At 40.5% G+C, this 17,623-nt stretch overlaps 1 protein-coding gene across 1 annotated transcript in view; it reads left to right on the top strand.

Annotated features, from left to right (window-relative positions):
• LOC148846582 (adenylyl cyclase) overlaps window positions 1–17,623 on the top strand; it is a 57,662-nt gene that overhangs the window by 37,208 nt on the left and 2,831 nt on the right. The window contains exons 8-9 of the mRNA XM_088955982.1: window positions 4,835–4,923; window positions 16,951–17,010. Of these exons, the coding sequence (XP_088812108.1) occupies window positions 4,835–4,923; window positions 16,951–17,010 (149 nt within the window). The remainder of the gene's footprint in view (window positions 1–4,834; window positions 4,924–16,950; window positions 17,011–17,623) is intronic.

Raw genomic sequence — 17,623 nt, 5'->3', positions numbered from 1 at the left:
ATCCCCTTTGAAGAGGAGGGTTCGGCCCAACAATCAAACCCTAGACACAAACTTAATCACAGTTCGGCAAGCCAAACCCTAGAGCAAACTTGAACACAGTTCGGCCCCTCTTTCTAGATAGGTCCAACCTATCTCGGCTGATTGCAATCTCTAAAAATCAGTAAAGAAACAAACTTACTGATTACCTGCCTTCGGTGTACTATCTTCTAGGGTTACCTGAACCCTAACCTTCGCTGCCTCTTTCTGATTACTAGGGCTTCTCATGTGTATCTAGTCCAGCCAATCACATGAGAACTAGATAGGGCTGGAAGCCTTGGAGAAAATTTTCGGCGGCTGAATCTTGGAGATTACCAGGAGAGGTTCGCAGCAGTTGAAGACTTGCCGCAGCCTGCAGATTGTAATCAGTCTTGAATCCTAAAAGGTTTTAGGTTTGTAAAACAGAAAAGAAGATGAGAGAAAAGGGAGAGAATAGAAGAGAAGCAAGAGAACACAAGTTGCTGAAAGGAGGGCAGATTCTAACAGATCTGCCGTCGCCACTCTCTTAATATTTATAGATTTATGTTTAGTACATGATGAAAGGACACATCTGCCCTTGGTACTTACATAATAAAGAAAGTAAATAAAACTGAAATAAATAACAGCTGAATTAGCAAACTGACTCAAACTGACACTACTATAACTGAAACAAATACTGCTGTCCTACAAACACAGTGGGGACCACTGCAGTGGGGCCCACATCAGTGTTCTCTACATGACTTGAGCTCTTAGTAAACAGGTTGGCCAACTGGTCTTTGAACTTGACAAAAGGAGTGGATATATCACCAATAGATAGAATGGATTTTATTAATCAAAGTAGTATCTAGTACAAGCATCCCTAGGACAGGTGCGAGATGTGACCTCTCCCCTCATAAATATAACAATATCAGCTTACAAATGAGCCCAATACAACATATCCCTATTCACCCCTTGCTTGGCTAGAATATCCAAAAAAAACATTAGCAGTCCTCTCCTAATACACTCAGAGTTGTATTTCTTGTTAGGCATTTGAATTTGCTATTCCATTGCTGTAACTGCAAATAACAGATTCTGGATCTTTCAACCGCCCCACTTTGATCATAGTCACCTTTGATCTTTCAACCACTCCACTTCAATATGCTTTTCTCATAAAACACAGGATTTGGATGCAGTATGTGCAGCAGGCATAGTTGTCAAGGCAATGCCTAGGCGACAAGGCGCCCTTGGAGGCTTGCCTCGCTTAACCGCCAAGCAGTTTTGTACATTGTGTTATAAAATACTTTTATATTCTTAATTTCTTGAGATTATAATTATAAAGTAGACATTATTAAACTAAAATATTCATTTTGTGTTCTTATGTACTAATTTTTTTATTATTTTCTTATTTGTTAGGGTTTAATCAACACAAGCATTGCTAAATGCTGTATTTTTCTTCTTATACTTTTACTATAACAAAATAGGGGTTCAGCCCCCTTAGTTTTTGAATTTTCTTTTCTTTTTTCTTTTTCTTTTTCTTATGATTATGTTGATTTTCTATACTTTAACATGAATTTTGTACTTATGAAAATTATGGATAATTATTAAGGGCATATGGTTATGGAACCTAGGGAACTACCCTAGGATATATATTTTTTTACTTAAAAAAATGCATCGCCTAGGCAACAAGGCGCTCCCTTGTCGCCTAGCCTCGCCTTGGTGCCTTGAAAACTATGGCAGCAGCCTGATTATCAAATGATTATTAATAGGTACAATAATTGGTACCCCAATCTCACAAAGAAGATGCTTTAGCCATATTATCTCACAAATAGTATGTTTCATGGCTCTGTATTCTTCTTTGTATTAGTCCTTGCTACACATTATATTTCTGGCTTTTCCAAGTGACAAGGTTTTCCAAGGAATGTGCAATATCTTGTGATAGATCTTCTATCAAGTGGTGGTCCAGCCCATTTGCATCTGTTTATCCTTCAAACTACAAGATACTCTTCTTCTTATATAATGATCTGCATCATGGAGCAACTTTTAAATAGCACAACATTCTGAACTGCCTCAACTAACATCACATTCAATTGCTGATCGGTACTTTTAGATTCTCTTTCCAGATGACCTCATCAAACTGAAAGAAGAGAAGAGAAAATGAAGGGAAAATGCTGCTCGGTTCTTATTCCAAGGTTTATATAAGGAAGAAAGCTTATCGAACAAGACTTGGCAGGTGAAGGAGTTGGAAAAATCTAGGACCAGTCTCTTACAAGAAAACGGACAGTTGATGAAAAGAATACATTTGTAACAGTTATGGAGGGAAGATTCGTGGAGGCAGGTCGTTGGAGAAGAAATCTGAAGTTTGAAGCTAAGGACTTCCTGTTTGAGAAAGCGGAAGTTAGAGGAAAGCTGAGCTTGAAGATAAGGGTAGGAAGGAGGGCTACGGTTGTGTTGAGTGGGTTAGAAGCTGTAGAATGGCTTCAGATCTTTGTGGAAGGAACGGGTTCAAAAGGCAAACAAATTAACTGGCAAGAGTTTGGAACTGAAGAAGGTAAGAAATATGTAGTTGAAAGTAAGAATGCCAAGGAAGGAATCTTATTCAGCTTTGGTTGAGTTTTTTGGTAGAGGAAAGGAACAGCTTGCGTGCTTCCCAGAAGGAAGACATGGTCAAGGCTGGAGGGATATTAGCAGTTTGCCTAAGGAGTTAGTGAACCTTGGAGTAACAGCTACAATGAAGAGTCCAACGAGGGAGGAAGGGGTTAATCAGAGGTTTAGTATGTCTAGAACCCTAGAACAGGAGTCCATGGTCTTGGTGAAGTCTAATGGATAGTGTAGGTTGATGGGTCTTTTGCAGAAGGAAGAGTGGGATAGCAAGTTTTTAATTCAGGCAGAGGAACATATTACCAATAGGAGGGTAGTTGCCTAGTTGCCTAGTTGCCTAGGCGATGGATTTTTTTAAGTAAAACCATATATCCTAGGGTGGTTCCCTAGGTTCCATAACCATCTTTCCTTAATAATTATCCTTAATTTTCATAAGAAAAGTATAATTTTCATGTTTTTAAGTTTAGAAAATCAACATTTTATGAGAAGAAAAGGAACAAAGGAAAGAAATTCAAAAAATATAGGGGCTGAGCCCCTACTTTCGTTATAGGAAAAGAAGAAAAGAAAAGGTGGAAAAAGAAGATCTGTAAGAAGAAAATGTGTTGATTAGACAAAATTTTAAGTTCTTCCCTTGCTTATTGGTTCAGGTTCTGAAATCTTTGAGGATTCAATCTAGGATCAAACTTTGATACAATAGGCTCCATTAGGGTGTATTATATTGTATCTTTGGCGCACCAATACACATGTTTACAGGTGTTTTCAGGAACCCATTTTTTAGAATAATATATATATATATATATATATATATATATATAAAATGAAATTGGAAACCAAAGAAATAAAAAAATAGGGAGAGTATCGTTATAAGTACTGATACACCTCTGCCGATACACAGAGGTGTATCGATACTTTGAACCATGGGTTCAATACAGCAGTTAGCAATGTTTGTGTTGATTAAACCCTAACAAATAAGAAAATAATAAAAAGAAATTAGTACATAAACACATAAAATGAGTATTCTAGTTTAATAATGCCTTTTTTTTATAATTATAATGTCAAAAAATAAAAAATATAAAAGTATTTTATAACATAGTGCACAAAACTACTTGGCGACTGGGCGAAGCGAGCCTCCAAGGGCACCTGCCTAGGCGTCACCTTGACAACTATGATTGTAACCCCCTTTGACAAATACAAAGCCTTGGTAGATTTTGGGGAGAACAAAGTAGACATCTTAACTATTAATTTTCAGACTGTTTTAGGATCTGTTACAATCTTCAGATGGAATCCTCTCTCTAACTCTTAAGGAGTTTTTTGTTGAAAGATGGGGTACTGATGCATATAATAGGCTTGCCTTATCATCTTTGGAGGCAAGTAGTAGGAGAATCCATAGCATTGATGTGTGGAGGGTGATTGGATGGAGCCTATTGGGGAGATATCCACTATGCAGCTCTTCTTGTAAGCAGAGCAAAGCCTGGAGATAAAACTGGAGGGTTGTTTTTGTCAGTGTTTTGAACATTGGACCGGACAGGCCAGTCGGACCGGTTGAACCGTGACCCAGGCACTTGACCGGTTCGGCTATACCCCAATAACTGCACTTGATAAAAAACCGGTGAAAACTGGCTAATCGGCCAGTTTAACTAGAAAACCGGTGAACCGGTCCTGATTTTATGAAACTGCCCGGGTCCTTAACAATTGAAATTTTAAAATTTGTTTAGTAAGATTTGAACCCATGCCCTCTAATTTCTACAGATTGCTTACTTACCATTAGTCCTCCTCTTTACTTTGCATTAATTAATGACTCTTTATTGAACATATTACATTATTATACATGTATTTTAAAGAAAATGTAAATTAAGAGGCTTGAACCCTAGTCATTTGCTTTAAATAAGAAACTTGCCATCTATCTACCATATTTAAAGATATTAAAACTTAAAGGTTATAAAATTAATTATATATAATATTTATATGACCCATAGTATATATCCATATGCCACATCATCATGGTTTGACCTCCAATTTGACCCCGGTTGAACCTCTGACCTTTTTGGGCAGTGCATAATGATTATTCTCAGATCTTGTAAAATAAACTTCAGAAGTACTTCTGCTTTTGCTTTTTCTTTGAAATTACTTGTACACATGAGTCATTGACAGGTCTATGGCTATAATGATGAGAACCTATTAATGATTATATTTAATTATAGTCAGTCACTTATTTCTCCATTATGAAATTTCTCTTCTCAAGGTGATGCTGAGTCAATATGGAAGATTGAGGAGCTAAGATCAAATTTGATGAAGCAGCACACAGTTGTCAGTGGATTTTCATGTGCTAAGGTAATATTCTCTTTTAGGTGAGGCATGATAAGGAATGCAGACATTGATGCAAATAACTTGGATAGAAATCTTGAATTCAGGTGACATACTGGTGTCCTGTCCATTTTATGGACACCATGTATCAAATTATAGTTTTTTTACAAAGTACTAAATCTTATAAAATTCAATCTTTGATTGCTTGGTTGAAAGTCTTGTTGGATGTAATAATGACAACTACCTTCTTGGTGACCTGTGGGAATAAATTCCTTATTTTGTTCCATAGTTTCCTTTTACTTGTTCGGTATTGATAGATATGCTCTTAGTATTTTCTACTATCTAAACAAGTCGGTTGAATTTAATTTTTCTTGGAATGGTGTATAACCACTAATAGAAGTGTTCCAGTAGAAAATTAATTGTTAGTGACTTTTATTGGAAGCAAGTAGAAGTGGATTTATTTTAAGCATACCTTTATCTCTGTTGGATGATGAACAGTGGTTCATGCTATGGGTGTTTTCTCATGTGTTTGGGATAAGTGATGCATGAATAAGGTATTTGCTATTAGTTATTTTGATTACATTGGTGGATGGTGCCCTTATTTATTTGCACTGGTCATAGATGAATTGACTAAAACTAAACATATTCAGGACTGGAGGAGTTCCCATGGTGCAGGTTGTTTGCTGATAACATTGTTTTAAGGGTTAATTACTTAAATATACCCTTTGGTTTCCAAAACTACTTAAGTCTATCTTCTAGAATGGCCCCACTTGAAAGAAATAGGCTCTCTGTTAGTGAAACGTTTTGGGATGTTTGCACGTCATACCACTTGTATATTATATTTATTAAATTTCCAATTTTACCCTCATTTTCTTTTTTTTCCTGCTCCTAGCTGACCAGTAGAGCTGTTTTCTTTGTATCAATATCTAGTTTCTGAAAATCCTTAACATAGAAAAAAGTGGGGCAGAAGCTGCAGAACTATCGAAAAAAAACCTGTAGATGTCGATTGTGCCCATCTGCTGCTGCTGCAACAAGTTGCTTAAGATGTCAATCTTGACCAGTTAGTGACGTACAACAGAATTGATATATTTCTGTACATGTGTGCCTATTTTACAGTGACAGCATATAATTTGAAACTTAAATCTATCTAATACAATGAATAGAGGTTAGCTTGAACATGTATCTGTTGTAGTTGATGCGTGAATAGCTTGAGAGTCTTTTGGTGGCTTATCAGTGTCATGGTGGTGTTCTGTTCAGTGGTTGAGCAGAACTCAGTTTCTGCTGTGTTCGCTGGCTGCAGTGGAGCAGGAGAAAGAGAGGAAGAGGGGAATGGGAGGAGCGGAGACCGAAGAAGGAGAATGAGGGCCGGAGGGGTAGAAGAGAAGGGAGGAGGAAAACAAAGGGGACTGGTGTTTCTCTGCTCAGTGGTTGAGCAGAGCTCAGTTTCTGCTGTGCTTGTGAGCTGCAGTGGAGGAGGAGAGAGAGAGGGGAAGAGGGGGAGGGAGGAGGCAGAAGGCAGGGAAAGAGAGGGAGATACCTTTTTTTTGTGCTTTTTTCAGGGAGTGGGCAATTGAAACCAGTAGCAGAGCCTATATGTTTTTGAAAATTTGAAAAATAATTAAGGGCATGTTTGTCCTTTAATTAATTCCGTCAATCTTAACAGAAGAATGCTATGACCTGGTATATTGAAGTAGTTTAGTGAAACCCTTGTTTTAACTTTTAACTGATGAAACTAATGAATGATTAAATGAAACATTAGGGGAAATGCCTTAGAAACAAGAGGTTTTAAAATAAGTAGGACTAAAACAAAATATATGATATTAAATTTAATAATAATAATAATAGGAGTGTAAATCAGGGTATACTTATGATTGGAGACCAATGATAACTTACTGTGACCTTTTCTGGTACCTAGGTTCAATAATTCATAACAGGGGGGGGGGATTGAGGAGGATGTTGCACATGGAATTAGAGCAGGATGGGCAAAATAAAGAGGTGTGTCCAGAGTTTTTTGTGATAGGAAAATGCCATTTAGATTAAAAAGGAAATTCTATGAAACAATTGTAAGGTGAGCTATGCTGTATGGAGCTGTATTGGGCAGTCAAGAAATAACAGTCCAAAACATGAGTACAGCAAAAATGCGTATACAGAGATGGATGAGTGGAAAAAAATAGAAAGGATAGGATCGGAAATGAAATCATTTGAAGGAACCTAGGAATAACTCCAATTGGTTGATATTGAATTTTTACAATATTACCCTTAGCCAATTGCACCCGAACTTCGTCTATACCTTGGTCGGTAAAATTTCCCTTTTTCACCAACTCAGCCTCCCTCTAGACATCAAAACTTTCACTGCCCTTGTTCAAATCAAGCAAAACCCAGCTAGTAGCTTGGGGAAATTCAGTTATTACTTGTCCTACCGGCTTTGGTACAACTTTCATCATATGTTCCCATCTAAAGTCATGGCCTAGAAGAGCAAGTACTTCTTTGTCACCCTAGGTACCAAGTGGCCTTTCCCGACACACTAGAGGAAAGGGATCAAGGACATCAGGGAAGAGCTGGATGAGCATATGGAGACCAGGATGTGGGACCTGGTGGAATGTGATCTACAGTTGGAGGACTTTTTATCTAAGGATAAGCTTATTCAGACCAGGCTCCTCCGGGTCGGTCGTCACCTCGGGTGTGGGTACTCAATTTTTACTACTTTGCTTCATACTGTTTTAGCAGAGGTTCGACCTTCTTTTGCAGGCAACATGTCGGATCTTTCAACTATGGGGTTGCTCTCGGATATGAAGAAAAAGAAGAGGAAGAGAAAGGCATCCCAGCAGAGATACATCTTGGGTGACAGTTACTGAGCCCTTTTCCTCCACCAAGGCTGAGGAAGTTCTAGTCAACAACTTGGTCGAAGATGACCAGGACAAGAAGTCGCCACACCAGCCCTAGGTGGCCCGGTCACTCGGGGTACACCCTCAATGTCCCAGGGGCAGTTTCACGGGAGAATTCCCCGAGGAGAGGCAGTCTATCATGGATGTTCGGACATACCTTTACAACAACCGGAGGCCATCTTTCCCGAGGAGGTCTCCAACATGACTGCAACGTGTCATGCCGAGTTGGGCACCAAAGTGATGCATTGTTTCATGGTGGTAAGTCCTCGAACCCATTACTGTGTTGTTTATGGAGTGCTTTCTTAAACTTGGGGAATTTATCTTCTTCTGCAGATCAACTCCGTGGCACATACCTTCGTAAAGCAATCTAAGCGGCACTTCGTGATGGCTATTGAGGCTAAGGCAACATCGTCTTAGTAAATATCTCAAGGAAAGATGAGCTGGAGTGTGACAAATTAAAAGATGAGCTAGTGTCTGAGAGGAAGCATATCGAGGAGCTAGAGCTCGACAATGTAAAACTCAGGAAAGATCTCGAGGAAAAAGAAGCTTCCTTTTCCAAACATGAAGCCATTCTTATTGACGCGATCAAGGAGGCCAAGGCCCATGCCATCAAGGAGTACAAGGCCTCATCGGGCTTTCTCAGGAAGAGGTAGGACTTAAGCACCTCGGCTTTCCGTAAGGGCTTTAAGCTCTATCAGATGCATGTGAGGTTGGTGTATCCTGAGCTTGACTTCGGATCCATCACTTCCTCTGCTTGCACCAAGGAGATGACCTACAAGGTCAACGAAGACCCAGACTCCGAGGAGGAGGATGACGATGAGACCAATGAGGGTGTTGGGGAGGAAACCAATATGGACATCGCCAACGAGGGCATCATGGAGGAAGAAGTTGACGAGTAGGGTGCTACCGCTGCTACTGGAAACGGGGATGAGGAGGTCCGAGATGTCTGAAACCTTTGCCTCTTTTCTTAGACCCCCTTGTATTTGTGTAACATGTCGAGCCTCCGAGCTCAGTCTAAAGAACTCTTTTCCCTTTTTTTGATAATACTGATGTAAATTTACCAACCTAGTTACAAAAGGTGTCAAACCAACACTACATGGACGCCTGCGATGAATCCAGAAGCCATCGCAACTTGCAATGAGTTCATCGCAGATCCGCAATTGCGATGAACTCATACCTAGGATAGGTTGCAATGAACTTCAGCTAGTGCGAATCAGTGATAAAGCTAAGACATGCACAGGTTTGCGATGAGCCTTGGACACACATGGATTTTCGATGAACCCTAACACGTGTAAAGCTGCGATGAACCCGACACTATTACAAAACCATGGAATCATGGTAGATCGAGAATAAATGCCAATTACACATGCGTCTTTAAATTACACCTGCAGGTTCAATAAAAGTATGCCTGCCAAACAATGACGTCACCCACGACATGTCAATATAATAGAGTCACATACGGAGAGAATCCGGAAGGGATAGGATTCTCTGATAATGATCCCTTAATAGTCAAACTAAAGGAAATATCTCATTTTCTAACAGAAAAGATTCCCTTTCCTAACAAGAAAGAACTTCTTCCTTAACTTCCTCTCTATAAAAGGGAGAGAGCAATTATTCCCTAGGGAGACAACACAATCATAACTTTGACCTAGGGTTTCTCGTAATGGGATTCTCCCTTCTCTCTTCTCTTCTCCTCTCTCCCCTACATCCTCTCTCTTTCCTGCTGCCATCTCTAGACCTTCGAAGACTAACCAACCTCTGCCTTACCATGGTGATTACACTAAGTATAGGTTTACTTGAGGTGTCTAGCTCCAAAGTGACTAGACATAGTAGGGGATAAACCCGAGATAACTGTATGCCAAGGTGACTAGGTGTACTATGGGATATGACCCGAATTGCCTATGTGCCAACTAGGCATAATAAAAGATATACTCGAACTGCCTATATGCCAAAGCAACTAGGCTTTATTAGACCGTTGAGGTCACTGTTAGGTCAGGATTGGAGGCCTTTACGCACAAAGCAACTTGGCATCCCCTTTGAATTCTCTTTGAAATATGGCTTTCTAACATGCTTGACTAGGTTGCCGAAGTTGATAGTCTTTCATACTTGGTGAAAATTTTGATTATTTGGTTGAAGTCGCGGATGCTTAACTCCTGAGCTCATAGATAGTACTTTATGAGGTTATCAACATTCCAGGCACGGGGTACCTACCTCCTTCTAATGTCTCAAGCTTGTACATTCCTTCTCTGAATACCCATCGTACTCTGTATGGACCTTCTCAGTTTAATCACATCTTACCTACACCAGGCTTAGGCACCATAACTTTCCGGAGTACAAGGTTGCCAACTCGGAAGTGGCATCGCTTGACTCGGGCATTTTTATACTGAGCTACTTGTTGTTGGTAAGCCATAGTCCAGATATAGGCCAGGTTATGCACTTCTTTGATTAGGTTGAGGTTGGTCCGCAGCTCGTCAACATTGTCCTCCTCGTTGTACGCCTCTAACCGCAAGATCGGTACTTTGATCTCGGTAGGGATGATGGCCTCTGTACCATACGTTAAGTTGAATGGGGTCTCTCTGGTTGTCATTTTGATTGTAGTCCGGTAGGCCCAAAGGACATTGTGCATCTCATCAACCCACAAATCCTTAGCTCGAGAAAGGCGAGCTTTGAGTCCATAGAGGATTGCCCTATTTGTCACCTCGGCCTATCCATTTGCCTATAGATTCACTACCGAAGTGAATTCTGTTGGACCCCCATCTTGACACACCAGTTCTAAAACTTTATGTCTTCGAACTGTTTCCTGTTGTCAGATATTAGCACCTTCAGGAGTCTGAATTCTCATACTATGTTCTTCCAAAAAAGTTCTATACATCCCGGGTAGTGATTGTCCCATGTGGCTTGGCCTCCACACACTTCGTAAAGTAATCAACCACCCCAACCAAGAACCTTCTCTACCCGGCCGCTGGTGGGAATGGACCAAAAATGTCTATTCCCCAGTAGGTGAAAGGCCACGGGTTGGTCAAGTACTTGAGGTCAGCGACGGGCTGGTGAAGTATGTTGGCATACCTCTGGCAGTTATAACATTTCTGGATGTGCTCGAGTATATCCGCTTTCATTGTAGGCTAGTAGTAGCCTTTCCTTTGGGACATCCAACTAAAGCTTAAAACACCCATGTAAGCCAAACCCTCCCAACAAATCCAAAACCTCAAAAACCAAGCCCCAAAACAAGAAAAAGAACTGACATGTGAACAGCAAAACAAGCCAAAAACAAAAACCCATACAATTCCCAACATAAATAAAACCCCCCACCTGAAAGCCATAGCAAAAAACTAGACCCACAATGGATTCTGAACTACTTGTTAATTTTTTTACTACAATCTTCCTATTGTCTTCTGGATGAGGTTTTGTGTTTCCATACTTTCTTGTTGGGCCCAAGGCCAAACAAACCTCCTTTTATCCTTGTGAAAACCTTTGAAATGGTATCTGTTATTGACTTTTCTTAATCTTCTGAGTTTTGAGTCTTCTCACTATATTTAATGTTCAAACAACTTCTTCCATCTTCCCCTCAGAATTCTGACCCCTATCTGGAACAATCTCCCCCTTCAAAACCTCTTCCTTTTCCTTGATGTTATTCTCACTAGCTCCGTCAAACCTTTCCTCCACAGACCTGAAAGCTTTCTTCGCAAACTCCTCCCCTCCTAGGAAAAATAGACCTAGAATTTTGCTGACTTCCACATCCTTATTAACAACTTTTTCAATGTCACATGTGTTAAAAGCTGTTATTTATCTAAGTATAGTACCACAGGGGTACTATTGTAATTCTTCTCTTTTATTTTTTAGTTGCTGTCGCCCTAGTTTATATACAAAAAAGCTGGCGCTGCCAGCAAGCTTTTTGGCTCTCAAATCTTTCTTCTCTCTCTCTTCTTTCTTCCTCTCTTCTTCTCTCCTGCATCACAGCACTGATAACATGGTATCAGAGCGGGACCATCAGATTTGAAAAGGAGAGATCGCACCAGACTTCCAGATTTGCCGCCATCATCTACAGTTCGACCCCTGTAAAAATCTGTAAGTCGGTGAAGACCTTTTATGTGCTGAGATAACAGCTTTTATGCTGAACCTAAAGGTCAGAGTGACCTGTACTTGCTATAACAGCATCTATGTTTGATGCGTAGTTCAAGAAATGACCTGTCCGCCCTGTAACAGCACCTCTGTTTATCAAAAAAGGGACTGTTAGTGCTGTAACAGCACCTGGGTTTATCAAACAAGGGGGTAACAGCACTTGGTGTTATCAAAAGGGGTTGTAAAAAAGGGGATTCCTTTCTCCCTTGGTGTTATCCTTTCTTTAAGGTTTTGCTCCCACTTTAAGAGTTTTTTGATCTGTAACCATGAGTGGTGAAGATTCTGCTACGTCTGGTGTTTCCTCAATGCAGAATGGAATGAGTGGGGGTGCAGACCTATCCTTTCCCATGGCTGTTATTCCTCTCGACGGTTTAAATTATTTAGAATGGTCAAGAGGGATCATGTTGTACATTATTGCAAGGGGAAAGATATGTTATATAAATGGAGGAATCAAAGAACCCAATTCTGGGAGTGCTGAATACGACAAATAGAACCAGGAAAACAGCATGGTCATGTCTTGGCTTTTAGTGTCTATGCAATCTCAAATAAAAATGAACTTTATGTGGGCTGAAACTGCAAATGAAATCTAGGAACAAGGAAAATCAACCTATTCTGAGCTGGATCACTATGCAAAGATTTATCAGTTATAGGAAGAATCGTCCACTTGTAAATAGGGGGAGAAGTGCCTTTCTGTGTACTACTCAGACTTCACCTCTATCTGGAAGGAGTTAGATCATTATCAGAGTGTGGACTGGAAGTGTGATGAAGATGCAAAATTATACAAGAAACTTGTTTCTCGGCAGAGAGTTTTTGCTTTCCTACATGGCTTGAATCCTGCATATGAATCTATTAGAGTTCAGATCCTAGGTAGCAAGGATCTTCCCTCCGTCCAGGAAGTTTATGCTCTTGTACAATCAAAAGAAAGTAGAAGGAATTTGATGAACAGTTCTGGAGGGGATGCAGTTGGGTTGGCAGCAAAAGGGAGTGTGATTACAGGTGGTGGAAATACCTTTAAGAGGGGGATCTCTCAAAAAAGGGTGGCTGACAAAGACAAACTAACTGCATATGAAGTTCTAGGGGAGTGCATGTACTGGCTGACAACACTAACTGCATAGCTGATATCCGGCCGAGTGAGACAGAGATATAGAAGCTTTCCAACCAACCGTTGGAACATAACTTTGTCCTCAAGAGGATCCCCACCCTCTGCACTAATCTTGTGATTTTGTACGATGGGTGTGTCGGCCGGCTTAACACCCAGCTTTCCAGTTTCCGCCAACAGATCTAGAACATATTTTCTCTGGGAGATAAAAATCCCCTGCTTGGATCTAGCAACCTCAATACCCAAAAAATACTGTAGTGCACCAAGATCTTTTACCTCAAACTCTTGATGAAGGAGCTGCTTGAGAGACTCAATCTCATGACTGTCATTTCCTGTCACCACAATATCATCTACATATACTGCTAGTAGTGTCAGAGAGGACTCCATCCTTTTGATGAATAGTGTATGATCTGACTGGGCCTGTACATAACCAAACCTTCCAAGGGCTAATCTGAACCTATCAAACCAGGCTCTAGGTGACTGCTTCAAACCATACAATGCCTTGTTCAGTCAGAAAACCTTCTTACTTGTCTCTGTATCATAGAATTCAGGAGGCAACTGCATGTAAACCTCTTCTTGTAAGTCTCCATTCAGAAAGGCATTTTTAACATCCATCTGAAACAGGGGCCAAGAATGATTTGCTGCAAGGGATAACAAAACTCGAATGGTGGTCATCTTGGCTGCTGGGGCAAAGGTCTCCAAGTAGTCTATACCATAAGCCTGAGTGAATCCCTTTGCAACCAACCGGGCTTTGTATCTTTCAATAGAGCCATCAGCATTATGCTTCACAGTGAATACCCATCTGCATCCCACCGGTTACTTTCCTTTTGGTGGGTCAACCAGTGTCCAGGTATTATTCTTCAATAGGGCATCCATTTCAACTTGCATTGCATCTTTCCATTCTGGAACCGATAAGGCTTCTTGCACTGTTCTTGGAATAGGGATATCGGCAATGGAAGTGAGATAGGACCGGTAAGATGGTGATAGACGATCATAGGATAGGAACTGCGAGATGCTGTGAGCTGTAGAAGTGGTGCAATGTCGTTTCCCTTTGCGAATGGCAATAGGGAGATCAAGGTCATCCACAGGAGGGGAAGTGGCAACAGCGAGAGGTATCTCAGTAGGCTCTAGATCTGGAGCCGCAGAAGGAACTGGATCTGGCCGGGACTGCCGAAGACTAGGATCAACCTGCCTGCATCGCCTATGATAGACTCTCAACTCCGGCTCCCTCTGACCACCCTCACCACTACAACCTTCATTACCCAGTGGAATAGGTAAAGGAACAGCCCCACTTCCACTCTCACTACTCTCCCCTGAGGAAAGAAACTCAAAACAGCCCCACTTTTACTGCTCTCCCCCTGAGGAGAAACCCTAGGATAATAGGGTGTCTCCTCAAAGAAGGTGACATCCATAGAGACAAACCGTTTTCTGAAACCGGATCATAGCAGCAATAACCCTTTTGAGTTTGTGCATAACCAAGGAAAATGCATTTGGATGCCTTAGGGTCAAACTTGGAATGATGAGGCCCGAGAAGCTGGACGAAACAGGTACAACCAAAGGTTTTAAGGGGAACAATGAACAACTCCTTGTCTGGGTAAAGAAGGGAAAAGGGGGTTCTCATATCAAGGACCCGGGAAGGAACTCGATTAGTGAGATAAACTGCCGTGAGGATAGCATCACCCCAGAAGCGAATAGGTACATTGGAGGTAAACATAATGCTTCTAGCCACCTCCAAGATATGCCTATTCTTCCTTTCGGCAACGCCGTTCTGCTGTGGTGTATAAGGGCAAGTGCTCTGGTGAATAACTCCATGGCTACGAAGGTAGGAGGTCAATGGTTGAGCAAAGTATTCCTTTGCATTATCAGATCTGAGGACTTTGATTTTAGTTCCTAACTGAGTGAGAATCATCTGATGAAAGTTTTGGGTCAGAGCAGGAACCTCATTCCGAGAACGCATAAGATATACCCAAGAAAACCGGGTATGGTCATCAACAAACAGTATAAAATATCTGTACCCACCCATAGAAGAGATATGATATGGCCCCCAAACATCAGTATGCACAATATCAAAAGGGAAATTACTCCTTTTATTACTTAAAGAATAAGAAGTTCTACAATGTTTGGCAAGCTCACAACTCTCACACTTCAACTCTGATAGCTCAACAGACTCAAATAAAGCAGGAAACAGACTCTTCAAAGACTTAAAAGACAAATGACCTAATCGGTTATGCCAAAGCATAACCGAACTCACAAACTGGGAAACAAAAGACTTCTTATCCACTGACTCTTCCCGTCAGGTACTCTCTCCAAGAAGATAGATCCCGTTCGTCTCACGGCCAGTTCCAATCACCTTCCTCATCTCCAAATCCTAAAAAACACATCAGTCAGGGAAAAAGGTTACTGAACAGTTCATGTGTTTGGTAATGCTACTAACTGAAAGGAGGTTGGTATCAAGCTTAAGAACATGCAAAACAGAAGATAAAGAGATAGTGTCTGATAACTTGATGTCCCCCTTGCCCGAAATGAAATCAAATCCTCAATATTTCTCAACATTACTGATACTAAATATCTTCCAATCAATTCCTCATTCTGCATTTCTTCATTATTCTACAATGTGCTGATAACTTATTGATGCTGATCCCCAGGTGGTGAAAAGGCCCATCTTACTTGTTTTGTAGTCCAAAAGCTTCTCACCCACCTTTTCTCCAGGTCTTTCAACTTTGACTCTAGTATTAATGCAATCCATGGCCTCTCCATAGGACATCTTTCATTGCTTTCCTTCTAGCATTCCCTAATCCTCTAACAACATTTCAGTTTATAATGCTGATGTTAACTCTTTTGTTGTTACCTCACTCAAGAATGACTTCCCCCTCCTCTCTGCCTCCCTTTCTCCCACTGCAATCCTTATTCATCACATTTGAGCTTCTCCACTTTACTCTTCTGTTTCTTAGTCTGCTTTTTTCCTATACCTATTTGTGCCTATCCTTTGGTTCCCTCTCCCTTCTTTTGTCATTCGACTCTACCTCCGGGATATGTACCTTTGGTATTGGAGCCTTGCCCTCCTCTCCATTGGCCCTATACACCCCTGTCTCCGCCTTTCATTTTCTTTTATTAGCTTCTAATTAACTTCTCCTCCCCTTTCATTTTCAAATCACCTGCTTGTTCCTCTGTGTAGCATTCAAACTCTTCAAAGACTGGCACAAACTGGTGTCCTGGCATCCTGTTTATCTGGGCAGATATCAATGAAAGAAGTAGGGTTTAGAATCAAAACAAGTATCTTTGGTAACAGTTATTATCTTGACAAACTGAAGGAGAGTGAGTGGCCAAGAGATGATTTGAATGGTTTCATTAGGACTGTTATTAACTACATCCTTATCCAGCTTTTCTGCTCTATCATAGATCTGTTTGCTCCTGGGTCACGTCTATTGGTTAATTTCTCATAATAATCCGTACACTGTTGACTGATGACAGGTGTTGAAATCTGTCCTGCTTGCCTTTTGGGGCACTGAGAAGGGGCTTGCCTCCAAATTACATAGACCCTGTTGAGGTTCCTTATGATTTGAATTGACTTTTGTCTCCCTTTAGTGCCAATGAAGCCCCCACCTCGCTTTGAAATAGGGTTTTTTATTGTTCAGTCCACCCCAGAAATCTGAGCCCCACCGTACAGGTGGGATGAATCCTGACCGTGGGTTGATGCCAAATCCACAGGCAGGGCGTGGTTTATTGGGGGGCTACTAGTAGACTAGGAGGGGGCTGTAATTTCAGATTTGAGTGTGTTACTGCCACGACTTTGAGTAAAATAGTAACATACAGAATGTGGAAGTTAGAAGGAACTTATTTCCTTATTTCTTTTTTCTTCCTCCCCACCCCCACCCCCTCTGTTTTTAGTTCTCCTTTTGGGATAACTATATTCTTTTGCAGAAGTGTATAAGTTTTGTTTACTTCGTGCAGGGCTTTCTTCTTGAGCATAAACCAGAGTGTGCTGCTGCCATCATCCATACCCTCAGTCAGGTGACTATTATTTTTCATATGATTTAAACTATAAGACCTAAATTGTTAGGGGGCATAGTGTCTATGAACTAGTTCATTGATATATAGTTTGAAAGTTGGTTTGCTTAGGATTGAGATACATGGCAATTAAAGGGTTGCTGGAATTTAGAGCTGTAAATAAAAATTCTACTAATGGTGATAATTTTCTTTCCTATTGTCCTCTCACATATGTGAAGAATGAACATTCCAAGTGAGATCAGGTAGGATTCTCTCTCTTATCTCTATTGGTTAAGGCTCATTTTTGAGCTGAATAACTAAAGACCATAGAATGCCATAGATTGATCTAACTTTAATAGCCTTCTATATGAACTTGAATAATTTTGTAGATTGACCCAAAAAAAGCAAAGAATATGAAATATGATTTATTATATCATTTGTAATGAAAGAAAATAAAAATATATAAAGTTAGAAGCCTACTACTTGTGAAGAAGTTTTTTCCCCCTCTCAAATTTCACAAACTATGTACTGTAAATCCAGATTTGAACTGAAACAATATTTGAACTAGGTAGTCATGATTGGTACTGTTGGAAATAGAATTGTACTGCTCTCTTCCAAATAAATAAATAAAAAGACG

This window comes from Nelumbo lutea, chromosome 7, assembly GCF_056320005.1.
Source record: "Nelumbo lutea isolate HS-2025 chromosome 7, American lotus-T2T, whole genome shotgun sequence".
Lineage (NCBI taxonomy): Eukaryota > Viridiplantae > Streptophyta > Magnoliopsida > Proteales > Nelumbonaceae > Nelumbo > Nelumbo lutea.
This window is presented reverse-complemented; position numbering and strand designations above follow the sequence as displayed.